Source organism: Heterocephalus glaber, unplaced genomic scaffold (assembly GCF_053883595.1).
Source record: "Heterocephalus glaber isolate CG9 unplaced genomic scaffold, H.glaber_assembly_v1.0 deba00001600, whole genome shotgun sequence".
In the NCBI taxonomy this organism is placed as follows: Eukaryota; Metazoa; Chordata; class Mammalia; order Rodentia; family Bathyergidae; genus Heterocephalus; species Heterocephalus glaber.
The window spans coordinates 24,414,771-24,437,068 of NW_028258372.1; the positions used below are offsets into that span (position 1 = coordinate 24,414,771).

At 35.6% G+C, this 22,298-nt stretch overlaps 1 protein-coding gene across 4 annotated transcripts in view; it reads left to right on the top strand.

Annotated features, from left to right (window-relative positions):
- Window positions 1-22,298, top strand: part of Pla2g4a (phospholipase A2 group IVA) — a 147,342-nt gene that overhangs the window by 87,490 nt on the left and 37,554 nt on the right. For all 4 annotated transcript variants that reach the window (XM_004862779.3, XM_013078904.3, XM_021242894.2 and 1 more), the window contains 2 exons: window positions 2,307-2,448; window positions 15,267-15,403. In XM_004862779.3, coding sequence (XP_004862836.1) covers window positions 2,307-2,448; window positions 15,267-15,403 — 279 coding nt within the window. The remainder of the gene's footprint in view (window positions 1-2,306; window positions 2,449-15,266; window positions 15,404-22,298) is intronic.

The window sequence follows — 22,298 nt, forward strand, 5'->3', positions numbered from 1 at the left end:
TTCCTCGTTGGCAGGATAATCCACCCCAAGGTTTTATAGTGGCATCCAGAGTCCTTTAACAGTGCCTGCCACTTGGCCATTTGTCTTCACAATTCTATGAGGAACCGGTTGCTACTAAGATGAAGACATCTGAGGGAAATGAATCTCCGCATCTCCACAACAGCATTCACTAAACTCTTCCTATTTCCTAAAACTAAATTAAGCATTACCATCTCTCATCTTCATGTACAAATACAAGTACTTTCCTCAAAAGCTTCCCAACAGAAAGGTTAATGTCATAACAATTCTGGCTCCAGTAATGGCCAGTTTTCATTTCCTTGAACATGTTCTAAAATTGTAACCACATCAAGTGAATTGAGACTTTATCAACATTCACAGGTACAGTATAACACACATTCTTTCTTCCTCTCTTAACAGCATATACATGCATACAGGTGGCCCAAATTTTAGAAAGTTAAAAAAATGTTTTCAATTGAAGAGAGCATTGCTATATCTTTTAAAAGGGAAATGTTCCCAGAAAATTGGAAACATTATTGGGTAAAATGTACACGCGATATAAATAAGAAAGTAACTTGAAGAATAAAAAAAATTTCTGAAGGGAACCAATCAGAACTTTAATAAATAATAAAAACATATTCATTTAGATTTATAAAGAAACAAATATAGTACTGCAAAATTATTCAAAGAATAATTTTCAAATGTACAAAGAATAATAAAAACACACAAAGAGCCTTGAGCAATGTGCAACTTTAAAAGCTATCACCCAAGCCAAAGTAACCCTTAACCACTTTATAATGGATTCATTTATACCATCTTACTGTAAATAGAATATCAAAGATATTAAATAAAAACTCTTCAGTGCCTGACACACATTTCGTCCCCAATCTTTTCACATTTAATAGTTGCATTTTGAATGTATAAGCTAAGAATTTAAATGTCTCTCAGCTAGTTTATGCTTACGTTTCTTATAAGAATTATATCTGAGAGCAATAATGCTAAGAACTAAGACATACACTTCAAGCAATCTTGATGTCTATGAATGACTACAAAAAGCAAACAAATCAGATATTCAGATTTGCAAGTTTTTAGAATGTTTAAATTATTCCTAAAGACACATCTTCAAGGCAGAGGGGTTTGAGTATAAAAGATCATATACACTTATGAAAACATCTAGTTTCCTAAACTTACGGCAATTAGAATTGAGAAGAAAACTCTATCCTGTTTGGTGGCTCTGCAAATATTCAGGTCTCGCATCTACCCTGATGTGTGCAGGATGCAACTTCATTATTTGGCACCGACACTCTAAGCACAATTTATCATCAGAAAATGTATTGCATATACAGTAACTCCAAATCTGAAAACCTTTGGCGATTGCTATCAGAACTGGTTTCTTTGCTAACATGTAGTTTGGTGATCCTGAAGTCATTTTGGGGTTGCAAGAAGGTGATTAGAATGGTACAAAATGAAGCTTATATGAAAACTGGTTAAGGATTCAAAGGACATTAGCTCTGGTCCTAACCTTTCAAAGCTTCAGATTTCCAATGTGTAGAGCTACAATATATAATGATATTTTTATGATAATGAGTAATGTTTACTCCTTTAATCACCACATTTGCATGTAATATCACTTTTAGTGTATGTAGATTTCATTGCATGTAGTATAACTTTTAGTGTATGTAGATTTCTGAGAAATTGCTGCTGCCATTATTAGAAAAGGAAGAATGTATATAATTTAAGGGTTCCAAAGTCCTTTGGGTGTCAACACATTTGTGGTCATCTTAAGTTCTACTATTAGAAGTTTCTTTCTTTGTCAGAGAAGGGCATCTGTCAGACAAAGCAGTTTATCAAGGCAGTACTTCTGCAAATGTGTCCACAGAACCCAGGCTCTCGGGAATGTTAGTGAATGTTGATGATGGCCAGGTGTTGGGGAGAGGGGAGAGGAGAGAATTCCTGATCAAGTAAGAATGGGAAATATTGTGCCAAAGAAATATAAACAGGGTTCTTTACTGAAGCAGCTCCTAAAGTCTTTATTATCCTCATAAGCAATTTATTAGAGGCTGCTTGCTTGTTTGTCTTTTTCAAACACCTCAAACTTCTTTTTCTTTTTTCCCCTGAAAACATGGTTTGGAACATATTGCTTTGAAGTTGCCATCATTTTGTACTGTGCTTTAGGTTCCTTCCTAGGAAATAGCTTGAGAGAAGAAGTCGACATGTATCTCTGCAGCTCCTGGGCATGGGAAGAGGCTCGCTACATGTAAAGAAAGGCGAATGGACACACTGGCTTATGACTTTGTTTTCTATCACAGCTCATGCCCTGACTTACGATTCAGTATGGCTCTATGTGATCAGGAGAAAATGTTCAGACAACAGAGAAAAGAGAACATAAAGGAAAACATGAAGAAACTCTTGGGTCCAAAAAAGAGCAAAGGACTGTATTCTACACGTGATGTGAGTTAGAGATTTTTCAAGTGTTGTTATTATTTAGTAACAATTTTTCAATGATTTTCCTAAAAATTTCACTCAAATATGGTAATCTGGGTATTGAGCATTATTCCTTCAGCTTTTAAGGTAAAATGCTTAATAAGTAAAAACTCATTGAGGAAAGTCATCCTGAGTGCTGCTTATATTTGGTAATATCTATTAGATATGGTATTTATTGTTTTTTCCTTTAACTTTTACAGCAGTGTTAGGTTCACAGCAAAATTGAACAGAAAGTGCAGAGGTCCCAAATGCTTCCTGTTCATACACGTGCACAGCCTCCCAGTATTGGCATTCTCCAGAGAAACTGAACTAACAGGATATATGTAGATATGTATGAGATTTATTGTGGGAATTGGCTCATGTGATTATGAAGCTGAGAAGTCTCCCGATATGCTGTTTACAAGCAGGAGGACCTGGAGAAATCCTGGTGCAACTCAGTCCGGTGCCAGAAGCCTTGGAATCAATGGATCCAATGGTGTAGGCTGTAGTCCAAGTACCGGGGATGGCTGGGACCGGGAGGTTCTGGTGTTAAGACTCAGAGTTACAAAGCCAGGGAACCTGAAATACCAGTGTGCAAGGGGAAAATGGTTGTCCCAGCTCAAAGGAGAGCATTTGTGCATCTCCCTCCTTTTTGTTCTATTTATGATTGGATGATGCAAGCCTATATTAGTGGAGGCAGGTATTCTTTATTCAATCTACTGATTCCAATGCTAATTTTTCAGCAAACCCCCTATAAACACACCGAGAAACAATATTTTACTCGCTAGCTATGTGGATTTCCATTAACCCAGTCAAGATGACACATAAAGTAAACTATCATATTCTTGGACTATCAACACCCCACAGCAGAGCAGTGTGTTTGTTGTAACTGATGAACCTACACTGACACATTACCACCAGAGTCTGTAGTTTATGTTAGGGTTTGCTCTTGATGTTGAATATTCTATGTATAATGACATGGATCCAACATTACACTATCATACAGAATGGTTTTATTGTCCTGAAATGCTCATATTCCTTGTTCTTACCCAGCACCTAAAAATCATGAATCTTTTTACTGTTTTCATAGTTTTTCCTTTTCTAGAATATCTTACAGTTGCAAGCATATATTAAATAGGCTTTTTAGATTTGGTTCTTTCATTTAGTAGTATGAATTCAAGCCTCCTATAAGTCTTTTCTCGGCTTGATAGCGTTCTCTTTTTAAAATTTTAGCCTTAAGTAACATTTCATTGTCTGGATATACTACAGTTTATATACTCATTGAATAGTGTTTTGTAAGAAACATGCTCAGGCAAAATGTTTATTTCATGAATAGAAAGAAATTGGCTTACATAAAAATGGATTATTGAGTTAGTTTAAAAAATCTTTTAGAAGTTATTTTTAGGTGAAAACACATAACATAAACTTTGCGATCTTAACCATTTTTAAGTAAACATACAGTTCAGTTGTGTTATGTATGTTCACATTTCTGTCTAACAGCACTACAAAACATTTCGAAAATTCAAATTTGCAATACTGAAACTCTGTTCTCTGAACAATTCCACATTTTCCTCCACCTTTACTGTTATTAACCATCATTTCACTTTCATTGTTAATTTGAATAGTAATTTAATTTGAATAGTAATCCTCTATTATTATATTTTTGTATCTATTATATTTTTATTTTACATTGCATAATGTCCTCAAGGTTTACTCATGTTATAGCACATGATAGCATTAGCTTCTCTGTTAAATAAAACTTTGTTGCAGGATCATACTACATTTTGTTTATTTATTCATCTGTCAGTGGACTTTTGGGTTGTTTCTGCCTCTTGGCTATTGTGAATAATGCCACTATGAACATAGGTGTATGACTATTTCATGGAGATCCTGCTTTGAATTCTTTTGGATATAAGATAGTAGTATTCAAAACAGTTCCCCTCTTAACTAAACAGTAAGATAAACTGGTATTCTCCATTTCCTCCTCAAAACACTCTGCCCAAGTCCATGGCATGGGAACTACTCAAAACCAAGAGGCTGCTTTCAACAATGCCCGGCACTTCTGCTACTACTAGTCAAGTTGTGAAGTTTTCTGACAGTTCTGTTTTATCCGATAGCAGGTCTTTATGTCAGTTACATTTCTTGTTGTAATTGCTTTAACTAAATGTTACACAAACTGAAACCCTCCTGAAAATGGGATCCACATTTGAATTACAAATGTGAAGGGGGAACATTTACAAAGCTGAGTGCTTATGACAATTTTTAAAAAGTGAAGCCAAGCATCTATAAATTGGATTAAATATTTATAAATTGGATTAAGTATAGAATACGCAATTGTAAAACAATTGAGAAGGATTCAGTACATAGTTTGCTTAGCAAAGGTATTTAAAATATTTTTGAATATTGGTTTTCTACTTTTATTTTATTTTTATAATTAGTATATGTTTATAATGCATAATAATTACATTCAGCTTGGGGAATTGGCACATACACATACAGTGTCTTCATCATTTTTATTCCCTCCGACCCTCACCTCTATACTCTTCCCTAGATCCCCTGCCCATCACCATAAAGTCTACTTCTCAGTTTCCTTCCATCTCTCTTTTATTTGACTCTTTAAATTATTTATAGTTTGGGTTCTAATAAGGGAAACCATGTGGTATTTAGCCTTCTGTGTCTAATTTATCTTATTTAGCATTATGGTTTCAAGATTCATTTTTCTACAATGAATGGATTTCTACAAACTTATACTTCTTTGTGGCCAAGTAATACCCCATTGTAGATATATACCATATTTTCTTTAATGCTCCTCTGTGGAGATATACCACTTTTCTTTATCCATTTATCTATTGACCACTTTCAAGATTCAGCTATTATGAGTTTTGCTGGTATAAACATGAGTATGCATGTATCACTGCAATATGATGTCTTTATAACTCTTGTAGGAAGATACCGACAAGAGGAACAGATGGGTCCAGTGGAATTTCTAGTTTTAGTTTTTTGAGAAGTCTCCATACTGATTTTCATAGTGGTTGTACTAGCTTACATTCCCATCAACAGTGTAGTAGGGTTCCTTTTTCCCCACAATCTTGCCACAATTTTTTTTTTTTGTTATTTGAGTCCTTGATAATAGTCACCCTTACTGAAGTAAGACAGAATCTCGTGGTTGTTTTGACTTGCAATTCTTTAATGACCAAATATGCTGAACATTTTTCATTTAATTATTAGCCATTTCAACTTCTTTCAAGAGATGTTTATTTCAATTGCCCTTTTTTTTGGGGGGGGGTACCAGGATCAAACTCAGGACCTTGTGTTTTCGAGCAGGCAGCGGAACCACTGCACTAAATCCCTGGCTCAATTGCCCATTTTTTGATTGCATCTTTTATTTTGTGAGGTTTAATATTTTTTGAGTTCTTTATATGTTTTAGATATTAGTCCTCTGAATAGTAGCTGACAAAAATTCTTCCACATTCTGTGGGTTGTCCCTTCATTCTGTTAGGGGTTTTCTTTTCAATTTGATATAATCACATTTGTTGATTCTGGATATTAATTCTTCTATAATCAGTGTTCCATCCAGAAAGTCTTACCAATGACTATGTCTTCAAGAGTTTTATCTGTTTTTTCTTCTAAAATAATACCTGATTTCTTCTGTGACTTATTGATTATTCAAGAGTGTATTATTTAACATATGTGCTTGCATATTTTCTGTGGTTTCTTTTGTGTTAACTTCTAATTTCATTGTGCTGTGATCTGAGAGTGTGCAAGAGATCATGAATTCAGTGTTGTTTTGGGCTCACCAGAGCCTGCTAAGAATTCAGTAGTGTTTGGGGGCCAGTGGAAGGGAACTCACATGGGGGCAGAGCTCAGCAGCTTTTGGTGGGCAGTGGGTTGGATCCTGCATCAGCACTGAGCTTGGCTGTGTTTGCAGGGTGAGGTGCAGGCAGGGCACCTCAGGGCACAGAGCTTGGCAGTGTTTGTGGGCCGGAGGGAAAATGCCTACTCTGGCATTGCTCCAGTGTCTTTTCTCCATCCCTAGATCACACGAGTCATAACACTGCACTCCCCTGCAGCTCACTGCCCCTTGGATTCCTCATTGCCTGGTTCTGGGTCCCTAACCACAGGCCCTTGATTCTTTCTGACCTTAACTCAATCACTGCTCTGAGTGATTCTGTGGCTCATCAGTGGATGGAACATGGATTGTGGGGGCAGGAGGGACCAAGTTAGTTTTAATATAGACTAAAATTAAATTGTGGAGACTCATCAGTGTACATTAAGAAGAAATACTATAGATCCTGTTAATGATACTACAATTAACAATATAGGCAAGTGATGGAGAGATAAAAGGAAGTATTACAGATTTTTCATGTTTTATGACAGGGAGTCAAAACATCATCCAAAATTGAACAAGTTGTTAAAAATAATGGGTTCCACTTTTTAATGTTTTTAATAGGTTCAATTATAGTGAGATCTTAAAATATTTTCTGAATACTAAAAGAATCATCCTTTAATTGCACTTTACATTTTTCTTTTCTAAAATCCTAGTAAAATATGTCATTTATCAGTCAATAAACTATTTCAATTTACTTTTTGTCTACCTATTCATCTCTTCTTCCACCTGTCATCTAATGTATGCATTTACTTCTCTTTCTTTCTTTACTATATTTATCTAAGTGAAATCTGCAGATACACTGCCACAAGGATGCTCATCAAATGACAATGATGAAGTTTCTTATTAGTAGCATATCAGGTTATTTTGATTTATTTCCTGAGTTTTTCTATTAGCTGAATATTTTAAATGAGCATAATTTATTTTCATGAAAGTAACGTTTTTATTAAACACTTAAGTAAATATATATGTGCATACTCTCATGTGTATACTCATATGCACACAGCAGAGATTCAAGATGATTGCAAATTAAAGGCAAAATACAAGTGGAAATTGAAATTCTGAGCCAGGTGAGCACCAACACCCCAGAGGTGACGGCAGTTTGCCAGATATGTTTTGAGCAGGTTGCAGGAATGAAAGCCAATCTGATGAGGGAGTGGCTTATTTTGGAAGTGGACTCTAAGGTAAAAAGGAATTTCTGTTAGAAGGGAACTAAGGGAAGAAATGAAACTTCCATTTAAGTCTCTATTTGAGAAAGACAGCACACTGAATCTTACATCTTGTTTGTCACTCCACCAGATTCATGGTAACACTTGGGGTTCATCACTACATCGGGTTAATTAGTATTGAAAATGCCTTCTCTATGATTTGCTCAGAAATTTCTAGCTTCTCTGGAAGTTTTTGCCTTGTTTTTCTTCTAATATAGACAATGAACTTCTCAGCAGCAATTCTACCACTTCTTAGTGTCTTCATCCTTATTTGATATTACACCCTTAGAGAAGAGAAAGATCATTTCAGGTTTCTTTCATTTCCATCACTTGTCATTTATTGAGACACTGTGCTAGATACTGGAAATAAATGAAACCGAGATGGTTAATGCTGAGCAGTCACTGTTCTTACTGAGTTTGCTTAGTTTGGGAAAATGATATTCAAGCAAATAAAACCAGTGATGTGCTATCAGAGATGTAGATGGAGACACATGAAAAGAGAAGTCCCGCTCTGTCTGGATCTGGGATGGCAGAAAGTCCTTGTGGAGTTGGAAGACTGTTGCCTAAGCCTCTAAAAATGAGCTTGATAGAAGGAAAAGGGGAAAATGGCATACCTCTGTTAATTCATGGCCATCAGTATCATTTGGGAGACCCTGCTTTGTAATTTCATTTCCTTTGCCTAGTTGCTTTCCAATTCTGGAACAATTAATATTTTTTAAGGAGCTCAACTGCTGACACAGCTTCTGCCCTCTCACTCCCCACAACTGAGAGACTTGTCTCATAATCAAAGAGAAACTAAAAGTCATGTGATGACAAATCCTTCATTTTTTGCCATAAGATTGGCTTACTTTGTAGCCTTTGCTTATTTTTTGGAATTTCCCTCCTAATTCCACAGAGAGGGGTTTCCTTTTCTTCTAATGTAGATCCATGTGAGACATGGATCAAAAAATCTCTCTTAGGAACCTCAAGATATCAGTTATCCAGTCCTCCTCAGGCCACTCCCCATCTATGTAATATCTTCAGCCTCTACCTGCATATATATACTTTGAACTGTAATATTTAAAAAAATATCCTGGATTTCCCTTCTCCTTTCTGGTCATTCTCTGTCCTTACTTCCATGGACAAAATTCTCCATGTCTGTCTTCATCTTCATGCAAGCCCATTTTACTTCCTTATGTTCTTCAGGGTTTTGACCTCATTATTCTATTTTAGTGCTTCACTAATCACTAGTACTGACTAATAAATGCAAATGCAAATGTTTTGTCCTATCTTGCTTACCCTTGCAGCTACTAATAGAAACTTTCTCTTCCCTTCTCTTATTCACTTTTCCTAATTTTCATCATGTGTCTTTGATTTCCTTCACCAGACCTTTGACCTGTGACCATTTAAAAAATATAGTAATTTGTCAAGACTCAGCCAAAGAGCCTCTTTGTCTTCATTCTATACTATTTATAAGACATTTTTTTCCCTTCATGATGTCACCCACCCCGTGCACTAAGGGCTTTTACATGTGTATCATCAGGTTAGTGTGGCCTTTTGAGCTTCAGACCTGAAGATCTATACACCTCCTTGATTTCTTCAATAATATGTACCTCCTAGTATCTCATGTCTAAACTAGAACACAGACTCATCTCTATATATCTGCTTGTGCCTGTCCTCCCTCTTCTCAGTTTCTGTTCACAATGAATTCAGAGAGATCACCTCAAGCATAAATCTGATTTTATCAACTCCAAACTTAAAATCCCCTCATTTTGTTTTTAGGGTCTTAGCTTCACAGCATCTCTCCAGTTTCACCTTTGTGAATTTCTTCCAAATGCATATCCCTTCTCTCAGTGAGTACCTCTTCGTTCCATGTCTCTGTAGAACCTTTTCCATATATCCTTTCTTCTCACTGGAGTTTATTCTCATGTATCAACCCTTTGTGACATTTAAGTGCACATTATGTTCTCAGCTTTAACCACAGCTGGACCTAAAAATGCCTGAGTAAATATTCATTTAATGTCTGTTCCTGCACTAGAATGCAAGTTTCAGGAAGATGTGTAGGGCACATAGCAGTTACTCAATGAAATAGTAGTTATAAACAGATGCGTGGATGCTGCTGTTCTCTCACAGTGCCCTGGGACTATAAATGTCAAATTTAATGCATTACTCACTTTCCTATGGATGGGACAAAGTACCTCACACTTGTACCTTAAAGGAGGAGTGGTAGCTGGATATGGTGGTGCACCCCTGTAATTCCAGCACTGTGGAGGGCTGAGGCAGGAGAATCACAAGTTTGAGCCCAGCCTGGGTAACTTGGGAAGATCTTGTCTCATAGAAATGGCACAGGAAAAGGTGGCAGAAGAAAGCTGCTCATGCAACCAGAAAGCAGAGAGAGTGCAAGGGTCTGGGAACAAGGACGCATTCTTGATGGTTTGGTCTTGTGGTCGTCTCTTCCAGTCAGGTCCCACCTTCTAACAGCACATTCAGCCACAAACTTTCCACGGATGAGTTTAGCACCCAATGATCCAATCACCTGCCCAGAGCTCTGGCTCTGAACACATGAGATCTAAATCATAGCATTTAATAACCTTCGTTTTCCTGTATGGACAATGAGCTAGTCAAATAGTTAAAAATTTCTAATAGCCCAGAAGTTTATTCTACTAAGCACTAATACTTTTAAAAAGCTTGATCTTAATGATTTGGATGGAAGTCTTTCTAAAATATGTAATTCCTTGTTCAGATAGAACAAATTTGGGCCTTGTCATGTCTACTTCCTTCAAAATCAGTTGCCCTTTTTCCTTGCTTTGTGGACCACCTGAGGTAATTTCTTCAAACTGACCCTCTCTTTCAACTTTGTTGCTATGGAATTTAAATCTGATAAGCAAATTTGTTGTTAGAACACTGTCTCTAATTTGTTTAATTTCTCCCTGAACAAAGGCTGAGGTCATTCCTATGAGCAAAACATATAAGACTTTGAGTACAGGAGTTTTTTGATGTATTATGATTATTCAAGGGGCAGTCTTAAATTTTTTGTTCTAATACAGTTTTTGGTCCGATGATATATCCAGATTATGGTATTTTAAGGGAAAAGAAATGTTACTAGGTAGTCTTTATGTTCTGTATAAACTAACTGTAACAGAGAAAAGTTATCTGGGAACTAAAATCTGGAGTAAAAGTTATAGGGAAACAAGTGAAGGAAAAACCCAGTTTTCATTAGAGTACAGTAGAAAGAAATACTTCTCTTTCAGGATGGCTGTAAGCACTACCTTTCAGTTTAAACAAATAATTGTGGATGAAAATGAAAGGATAAAGTGGGACATAATATACTCTCTCAGTACTACTCTGCACTTAAATTTATCATTTAAGTCAAGTGAAATACCAGAAAAGAGAAGGGGACTAGTAGGGGAGAGGGATAGCGTAGGAGGTTCTGAAGGAGGTAACAGAAATCAGCCATGAGTAACCAATAATAATTATTCCTTTGTGTTCCCTTCATCTAGAATATCCTTTCTCTTATTTCCACCTTCAATCTGACAATGACACTTTGTACCATCAGTTCTTTTTTTATTGATTGATTTTTATGTATTTTTATTGGTATATGTTTGCAGTACCTAATGATTATGTTTATTGTGGGGACTTTACACATCTTCATTCTTTTTTGTCTCTTCCCCTCTTGTCCCTACCTGCTCCCTTTAATGCTTGATCCCCTGGCCATTTGAAAAAACTCTATGTCCATCTTTTTCTTAAACTTGAAGGGCAGCCAGTGGAGGATCCCTGTGGTGGAGTTCAGGAAGACTGACTGAGCAGGTGTGAGTTTCCAAGGGTAAAGTTGCAGGATTCAAGACATGACACTGAGTTGTTTTTCTCTTTAACCTGAGGTACTGGGATGCCAACCTCCCAGGAATGAAACAGAGCTGGAAAGTGGTCTAAGCAACATGTGTTAAAGAGACTCAGACTGGAGTCAGTAGGGTTCTGCACTTTGAGGAGCCTAAAGACCCTTGTCTATGGGGGATATAGACCTATTAGGATCAGGATGAGGCAAACAAATGCATGCATAAAAGAAACAATAAATGAGGAAGTGTACAGGAGAAGATGCTAGAATTGCTGCAGGAGTTACTGTTTATGAGTAGCAGAATACCTCCATCATGTGGGGGAGCCTTCTCCAGCCACTTGAAGTCCCGAGTACCACAGAAAGACTGGGTTCCCTGAGCAGGAGGGCATTTTACAGCACTTGCTTTGGGCTTCATCCGTCCATTGGGTCTCCTGGATCTGAAGCTCACTGGCCCATACTGCAAATGTGGACTTGCCAGTCTCCACAATTGCCTGAGCCAATTTCTTATAATAAACCTGTTTCTTACGATAAATCCCAACACATCCTTCTAGTTCTGTTTCTTTGGAGAACTCCACTATAAGGGCCAAGACACAAATATCGTTTTATACAATAATACCTCTGTTCACCAAAGCTTCTGTTCATGAACACTTTGGTTTCCAAAGAGAAGTGTTCATCAAAATTTTGCTTCTGTTTTTGAACTCTGGATTGGGTGATGAACATGACAGTATCCATCTTCCCCAGAATTGTGAAATGAATTAAATTTGTGAACCGAGGTGCCACTGTAATTTCAGATCTTAAAGTCTATGAAAATGTAAAAAGTCTGAGTAGTTCATAGAAGTTTCTTTAATAAGGAAAGAAATTAATATTTGCAAATCTGTGCATCATGACAGATTAAAACAAAGCACAAAGTTTTTGGTAAGTGAAAATTCATTTCCTGTAATCATACGAGTAAAATTGGTAAGTATTTACCAACATCCTTTATACACAAATACTAAGATAATATGTCTAAACATAACCAAAAACTTTCTTAACATTTATTTATTTGATTCTTCTAAGATTAGAGCCAGGATTAGCAGCTGCCCTTTATAACTTCACAATTGCTTGTTTGAACATTATTTCAGAATGACTAAAACTATGAAAACATCCAAATTTAGCTTTCATTTATTGCATAAAATTCTGTTCATATTAGTTGAAGTCATAGCTGAGTATGAAATATAGCTTGGCTAAGCATCCAACAATTTTTCTCAGTAATGACTACTCCTTTTTCCCTAAGCAGTCACAGAGAGGAGGTGCATGGATTTGAGTGTCTGTCACGCCCTGGTTCAAATCACAGTAGTACTTCTTATCAGTTCTTGTCTGAACATGATATTATGTGTGTTTAAATCCTTTGAAAAGTGTAGTGGAAAATGATTTCCTTTTCAGAACTAAATAAATTATGTGAAAATGTTCATGGCAGTGCCAGGCACACAAATACGTTCTTGATGCATGTAATGTCCTTTGCTTTTTTATAGTTCATATAAGCATTTATAGTTTTTAATTCATATTTCTGCATGAGTTATGAAATGTAAAATTGTATTAGTTACAGAAAGCTTCAAGATCATCAGCGGTGGCCAGTACTCTAAAGTATAAGAAAACTGAGTTTCTAGAGAATTTTCTTCACTTCAAGGCACAGCATTAGTTGGGGAAAGCAAGGCATATTTGTTTTTAGAATATAAATGGAGCCCAATGAAGTAACAGCTTACTTATTGGACAAATTAAGTTTGAAAAGAGACACTATTTTCTAATTTTAAAACATTAGAGAAACTATCTTTGTGTCTCTATTGCTTTATCTTTTAAAAGAGGGCAACAATATGTGTCTCATAGAGTTGTGAAAATTAAATATGAAGCATGAAAACAATCTAATTCACACTGGATAAGTGAATATATTTATAAGCTCCACAGTTTGATTATTCAAGTTTTATGCACAAAAATGTAGCATTTTCTTTCAATTGATGACAACTCATGTATCTGAATTGTCTTCCTTGAAAATTCTCTTTAAGAATTCTTTGAAGCAATAATGAGAACAATGTGTTACTTTGCAAATGAATTTCAGCTTGGTAGAAGCTATTTCCAGAAAATTCTGTTAACACCAAATAAGTTTAGTAAGTACTGGTATATGAAGAAGAACATGTGAGAATTAGAAGTCGCATGTTTATTTTTCCAGCTTCTCTCATTAAATTCCCCTTTGAATAACATTGCAGGCTATGTGCTATAAGATGAAATGAACAATATAATTTGTTATTAAGAACTTTTATTCTCTGTGTAAATTACCAAATTATCTGAATTTTATTGGGCTTGTTGTTTTTAATAATATATTACAATTAACCAGACAAATAGACTCAGTGCCCTCTAGTGATTTTTGAATATAAACAACATTCCCTTCTCTTGCAATATGAACCTTAAACATTTTCTTTGCCTTAAACCTTTTATAATCCTGAGTTTTTCAACACTCTTGTTTACCCCCTGCTGCAATAATAAAACAGGGCTTCTGGACCCCAAATCACATACTCTTTCCTGCTTGTATCTGTCTTGGCCTAACTAACCTTAACCCAAATGCTGGACACAAAAGCAATGAGAAATGTTTACAATTGGTATTATTTTTATTACACTTTAATATACTCAGCCTTTTCAAGGCCTAATTAAAAACCCTGCTCCTTGATCCAACTTCTTATCTGGCTGGCTTTCTTACAACTACCACTGTAACTAATGCTGTACTGTACCCCATTCACCCACTTTATATAATCATTTTAGTTTTCCATTTTAACTTTATTTCCCCCTTCCAGGTGAGCTTTTACAGACTTACATATTTTGTTTTATTCACAATTTTAAAACCTATGCTTGAGAGCATTGGGTTTATCTGTATATACACAGTCTCAAAGTCATTTAAATTATTCCACTGCACTGAATTGGTGAGTGTGTTTTCACAATGAGGTCATGAATTTGCATCTACTTTGATGCCTATCTTCTTTTGTTTTGAGGCAGCATGATGTTAGGAATTCAGTCTTAAGTGACCTATCGTTCACTGGTCTAACTCCAATAAGACCAAACCTATACAGGCTTCTCTTCCTATATTAAGAGTTACCTTATCATTTTGGTCTTTTTAGTTATAAAATAATCATTAGGCGACTATGTGAATATGACACATCACATTAGTAAGTGGGCACTCAGAGGTCAGTTTCCAAGCCCTTGAAACATACTGTCGTGAATTCACCAGTTTTAAGACTTGAGTGCTCTACTTCCTCCTCCACCTGGCTTTGTGCCCTGGGATTCTGGTTCTGGGTAATGGCAGCATCATCTGTGTATGAGCAAAACTGAAACATCAACAGTCTGACCACATTCCTTTCACTCTTTACTCCTAGCATTAGATTCATTACCAAATCCTAAAGATTCTCTCTGTAAATGTAACTTGAAAGCAAGGTGCTTCCTCAAGGACAGATCACTAGCTATCAGATCTCACACAAGGAAAGGCACCCTTTGAGAGCTTTTATCTACAAAATGTGAAAATGCTCCCTGTTTACTCACTTTACAGAATTACTGAGAGAATCAAATAATGTACCTGAAAGCAAGCCAAAAGCTGCAAAAGGTTGAATAAATATAGAGTTTTATTGCTGTTATTATTATTGTTATTAAATAGATTACTTGGTCATTTTAATAATATCTGCTTCTCAGTTGACATTGATTCTTGATTGTCATAGATGAGACATTATTTTCTTAGTTTTAAAACTTAGGCATTATCAAAGTGTGAGTGAACTTATAATTCTTTATGACAAAATGTGGAATGTCTAACATAAAATTAATACTAAAAGGAAATATATTCGATGGCTTTTAGTCTTTGTACAATCTCTGTGTTTCATCATTCCAGGTGCCTGTTGTGGCCATTCTAGGCTCTGGTGGGGGCTTCCGGGCCATGGTGGGATTCTCTGGTGTCATGAAGGCGTTGTATGAATCAGGGATTTTGGATTGTGCTACCTACGTTGCTGGTCTTTCTGGCTCCACGTGGTTAGTATGCATTTTTAATTTTGGTTTTACCATTACAAAGGTTCAGAATTTATCTAAACTCAAACATTGGAAAGGGGGATTTAGAAAATTGAACATTAGCTTTAAATTATTGAAATATTCCAACTTGTTGCCACAATCTAGTAATGATTTTTGCCATATATTTACTTCATTTTAGCCTGCTGGTAACTTATAATGTAGTTAAAGCTAAAGTAAAAAAAAAAAAAGACCAGCTGAAGATAATTCTACAAAAATATTGCAGAAGTGGAATAACATACTCCACCCATAATTAATTTAATCTTTCTATAACTTGCTGATTTGTAAGTTTTCGACAAACATGTCTAAGTCTACATGATTCACTAGGTATTCATTTTCTTCTTTAGGGCAAATAGAATGAAATGCAAGATACTATAGATGCTATACCATAGAAAGAAGGAAAATAACTTTTGGAAGCAGAGATGCAATAAATTTTACTGATTTATACATCACAAAACATAAAGGCAGTCTTTTAAATGTAATATTCATATGCACGACGTTTGTGCCCTGCACATTTGCCTTCTCATGAATGTTCTTATAAAGCATTTTCAAAAAAGATACTACATAATTTTTTGTTTGCCTCACTCAATAAGCACATTGAAAAACAAGTAAAAGTTCTTGCTCAGATATGATAGTCAAGAGAATCACCTTGTTACAACATATCTGTCTGACTAATAAGGCCTTTTTAGACACTCAGCTATGGCAAAGTTCATGTAGCATATTATTACATTTTATATGTCTAGCACATTAAAGTGTCTGTGTCACTTCTTTCCTGTGAGACAGATATGAGTTTCTTCATTTTTTTAGGTGAATAAAATTTAACACACAAGCCAAGTGATTTGTCCAAACATCACTGGCAGAGCCAACATAAAAACTCAGGCTTTGAATCCCCATTGTAACATTCTTTCTAGTAAACCACAATCCTCTCATGGACAGTTAACTGTGTGTACTGTATAGAGCTCCTTATTTAAATAATTTGTAATTTCTTAAATATTTTGAACCAGACCCTGTAGTTAAGAAATAATCACCTAGTGCCATGGTTGTCATCTTCTCTTTATGCATCCTCAAAATGATTTATTTCTTCTGAAAGAAGGGTGTAGCCCATTATTACTCTTTCCCTTGAAGGAAGGAGCAGGCCCTTGCCTGTTTTATGAGTAATGAGAAGGAAAAACTCGGACCCTTACATTCAATATCCTGCTTAATCACTTTTCAAAGCAACTATTATTTGAGTAGTTTTCTTTCTGTGTATTCAATATTGGGTTAGATCACTGTTGTCTATCATTGACTAGTACTCTTCAGAAGCTTACTTTTTTAAACTAATCTAAAAGTCTAGGCTTCGAGTGCTGCTTCGGAGGTATGATGGTGTCACATGTGGGCTGGATTAGAGCTTCAATCACTGCTTTGGTTATGGACTTGGGTCAATATCTTCATATATCCTCCCATTACAAGTGTGAAGACAAGTCTTGTGAAGTGTAATTAGGAGAATTTTAAATATGCACAGTTTTCCACAGATACCTAACTTCTTTTTCTTGCAAAGTCTTATTTCCTGAAAGATTAGCTTTCTCTTTTTTATTCTATTTCCTTAAAGGCCACTCACTCTTTAAATCTTTACTATAGATTTGCACTCATTGGCTACTTAATTTCCAAATATGGAAATTATATTCAAATATATTTTGAAGTTCTTATATTTCTTCAGTTCTTTGGAGGGTGGGCTGCTAACGGTTGAGGCATGTCATACATTGATTTGTTCTTTCGAATTGCTCCTGTCATGCCTTTCTGGCCTCATTTCATCTTTGCTGGTTGCTCTCACCACTGTATTTTCTTTACTGCTTCCACCACTTTTCTCCTTAATGGAAGTTTGCTTCTGGCATCTTCATTTTCTTCTGTTATATAGACGTACCTTTCCTTGGCAACTCCACTAGCTACTACCTTGTCAGCTATGACCCCCAATAATGTAATTTGTGGAACCCCAAGATCCTAAAACTTATTAGACAAAATGAAAAAAAAAAACCCAATAGACACCTAATTAACCCCTAAAAGAAGCCCTCTTCAGGAGAGTGAAGGAAAAGCTGAGATACAGAGAGCAAGCGTAGATATTGCTTCAACTAGTATTTTAAAAAAACTTTGTGCTGGGTTTGGAAAGCTTTAGTAATTTTATCTGGAATCACTTGATAAAATAAATAAGATACTTCTGATCATGAAAGTGTAAAGATTACAAGTGAATGTAAAGTGAAAATACAGGAAGTGGGGATGTGAGCCTTGTACAAGCCGTCTGTTATTTCACCAATTTGGCCAGAAAGGGAAAAGAAATGAGTAGTCATTGTTCGAAAAAAATATAGAGTTTAGGGAAAAGTTTTTATTTGTTTTGTTTTCAGAATTTAAGAGACTTGAGATTTCTGTGCAAGTCTGAAGTAAAGGAAATAGTGCAGAGTGATAGATGGGAGGTAAGGGAATAAAAGAAACCCATGGAGAAAAAGATACAGGCAGAAACAATATGCAATAGAGAGCATAGGTGAAGATGTTAACCACGAAAAGAGGAGACACTTCCAGAGCCAAAGTGAGCAGGATGATTCATGCTAATGCTTCTCTCTTGAAGAGGACTGGTGAGAAAGTAAAAAGTTCAAAGGAAGAAATTCGGAAAGACTTGAAAAAACAAATTACACTCCTGTGTTGTGTAAGTTTTTATATTGTGCAGATATATGACCATTATTTGGCATAAATGAAGTCATACAGAAATATCCAAAGACACCTTGGACCTCCCACGAAGTTTTCTATGATCAGAAAATAGAATTGCAGGTAGGACAAAGCTTCCCTTGTAACTGCTGCTGCATTTATGGTAATTTTTGAAATTATTTTTGGGTGATACTTGTCTTTCCTTAAATATAGTATTAACCAACCTGGAGTCTTGGCATGTGTAAACTGGGAGAATCATGATAGTAACTCTGCGTTCTCTGGGAGTTTTAGTACAACTCTCTTTCTCAATAAAGCTGTTCTACTGTAGCATCAATAGGAGCTGTTAAATATTAATTGCCATGTTTCATGGTATTACCATTGCTAAAAAGCAATGAATGTCTCTTTATATTTATAGACAGTAGGGACCAATCTACTGAGTTTATTAAAATAGAATTTGAGAATGAGAACTTTCCATTTAATAATATGAAGGATTCCTGGAACATTGAAAAAGAAACAATCTTTTTTTTGGTACCGGGAATCAAACTCAGGATCTTGGACTTGCGAGGCTGGTGGTGGAACCACTGAGCTAAATCCGCAACCCTCAAAAAAACCCCAATTTTGACAGAAGTTGTCACATAGGAGGTGAGAGGCTCAAGGATCTATGTATATGTAGGAAATAATATGTTATTTGAAGTAGGCCATAATTTTGAATTGGTCCCTTATTTCACCAGCTGAGAATAGTGCCTGATTTGCTTCAGGATAGTGGATAAATGAAGAAATGCAAAGTGACTGAATTTTATGGAAAAATTAGTCTAGGGAATTTTTTCGGGTTTCAGGACATTTTCTTTACAAATGTAGATGGTTTTCTCACATCATTCCAAATCTTACTTGTATGTGAGAATCACTTTGACACTGTAAGCAAAACATTATAAATGCATAGCCCTAAATATTCTGATTCAACAAGTTCTAGAAGTTAGTTGCTGGTATTTTAAAATATTGACTATGAGAATTGGAGGATTGAACTGAAACTTCTTTCTCTTTGGCATGAGTTAGATTTAAAATTTTATAGTTAATGTAAAATGCAGGTAGGTAAAAGAATGAGGTGTCCCATCACATAAATATGTTGAAAAATGAGAAACAAATAGTCACAGATTCATGGATTAAATACAAAATCCTTTCATTCATTATTTAGACATGCACTTTTTCCCATTAAGTTTGTTGGTACATTTTAGGTATACAATATAGTTACATTCATCATTGGGATCTTGTACCTTTACATCATGTATCTTGCTTCTTATTTTTTTCCCCATTCTCCTGCCCTGCCTTCAACCCCTCCACCCTTCCCTATTTACAAAGACTTTGTTTCCGTTTTTTCCTTTTCTCATATTTTTTCTTTTCCCTTCTTTCCTTTCCCCTACCCCTCCCACTTCCCCTACTCCTTTAGACCTTTTCTTCCTATTTCATATTATCAATTATACATTTTGATCCTTACTTACACTTTCAGTTTTTAGTACCAGAGAAACTATTTGGTATTTACACAAATGTGTCCTATTTATTTCACTTAAGAGTATCGCCTCAATGTGCATCCATTTAGCTATAAATGTCTCTAGTTTCTCATTCTTTATGGCTGAGTATACTCCATTTTACAAAACAAAAACAAAAACAAAAAACGCACATCTCCTTTATCCAGTCACCAGTTGATGGGCAATTGGGCTGTTTACAAGTTTTAGCTATTACAAATTGTGCTGCTATAAACATGGATGCACATATATTACTGTAGTATGATTCTTTTAATTCTTTTGGGAAGATATCCAGCAGAGGAATAGCTGGGTCAAATGGGACCTCTAATCCTCATTTTTTGAGGTATCTCTATAGTGATTTCCACAGTAGTTGCACCAGTCTGCACCCCCACCAACAATGGAGAAGGGTTCCTTTCTCTCCACACCCCCGCCAACATTTGTTATTTGTTGATTTCTTGATAGCAGCCATTCTTTCAGGGGTGAGTTGGAATATCAGTATTGCTTTCATCTGCATCTCTGGAATGACCAGTGATGTTGAACATTTTTTCTTATGTTTATTTGCCACTTTTACTTCTTTGTCTGAGAAATGTCTGTTCATTTCAGGTGCCCATTTTTGAGCTGGGTCTTTAAATTTGAGGGGTCTGATTTCTTTAAGTTCTTTATATATTCTAGATAATAGACTTTTGTCTGAGGAACTGCTGGTGAAAATTTTTGTGGGTTTATGTGGGTTGTCTCTTAGCTCTGTTGGTGGTTTCTCTTGCAGTGCAGAAGGTTTTTAGTAAGATGAGATCTCAGTTGTTCATTCTTTGTGCTAGTTCCCATGCTACTGAGGATGTGTTCATAAAGTCTTTTCCTATGCCACAGATACTGAGTTTTTGAAACATGATAGATATAATTAAGAAACAATTGTTAGTAAAAAGATCAAATTTAATGAGTTAAAAATTGGAATATTTGTGTGCTTTAGATGATGTTTTGTTCACAGAAAACAATTATACCCAAATCCAGGCCTCATAAAACCAAGAAAACAGGAAACCAAAGAAAGCTATTTAAGCTTTAAAAGCTGCACCAAAAAACTAGCTGTTGTCTATTATTTCATTTTTAGCCATCACCAAAGGCAAAACCTAAGTCTTGGATGTAACCACAATAACATCATGGAAAGGATGTCCAATTCACTCATGTAAATTCTAAGGACTGTGTTTTCATAAATGTTGAGCAACAGAAACCATTAACCCATTGCCAATGACTGAAGTATTCTAGGTTTTTTCTGTTTCTTCTTGTTATTTCTTTTTTTCTTTTTTCTTTTTCTTTTGAGACAGGTCTTGCTATGTAGTTCAGGCTGGCCTTGAGTTCACTATGTAGACCAGGCTGACCTAAAACTCACAGAGATCTTCCTGCCTCAGCCTATGTAATGCTGGGATTATAGGTGTGTAGCACCATGCCTAGCTCCTGCTAATGTTTCTATTCAAAGTCAATTTCTTCAAGAGAGGGAAAGAAAGAGGAAGAGATAGAATACAATCAGGTGCCTTTGCTTCTCCATTCAGGGAACAAAAATGGACTGTAGCCATTCTACCTGGAACACATAAAGATAATTGGGTTGACATCTACATACATTCTGTTACCTTAAAAATATTCACCTCTAAAACTGTGGCAAAGAGTCTGAAATATATGCCACCTCTGCTCTCAGGAAGAGGTTTCATAATTTATATGTAGTTGTTAATGTGAGAAAGAAGGGAAGAGAGCAGAGAGCAGCCTTTTGATCTTGCTAGCAGTAACCTGTTGGGCAGAGGTACCTGGTAGAATCATAAGTTGATTCATTTGAAGACCAGCTAACTATAGATGGAGAAGAAAAGTCAATTTAGTATAAATAAGATTTGAAAAATTACACTATTTTGTGAACAGAAAAGAATGACAATTTTCAATAGAACAGTCATATAGTTGCCTTTCACTTGGCTTTGAAAATATTCAGTGACTAAATTGATTTCTAATGACATTGAGTCTTTGTTAGGTTCTTTTGCTTATACTTAACCTGACGCATTATATAAGCATTAATGTATCAATATAAAATGACTGGACTGGATACCTTAAAAATAGAAATAAAAGGAAGCAGAAATGGACTTGAGAATAGATTCATAATTCATGAGGTAAGTTATGACTCTGGTGTGACACAGATTTAGATTTAAGCTTTCCAGAATTCAAGAAAAACATGGAAACAATATAGAGTTACACAATACACAGTTTTAATAAGTTAAGACCAGTCCTCCATGGAGAGAGAATCATTCTTGATAGTAAAATGGGTTAAGAATTTGTTCTTATTATTCTCATAAAAAATGAATTATACTGTGAATATTTTCAGAGCTGATCACCTTGAGGTTAAAAAGGATCTTTTATTTTCCTATTTTTATGTTGTTTTAAAATACAACACCATATTACCACAACAATATATGTGTATATTAAACATATGCCAAGGTCTAGAAAATTAGATCTTTGTTCATGTGGGTGAATTGTATTGTAAAATGTAGAATAACTATAGGAATGAATGGATACTTTATGTTCCAAGTACTCTAAGCTGTATTTATATAGATCGAGATTTGTATATAATGTAAACATATTTCATTTATCTTTACCACATGGGTGGGTATAGTTGAGAATTCAATTGTGCTATAAACATC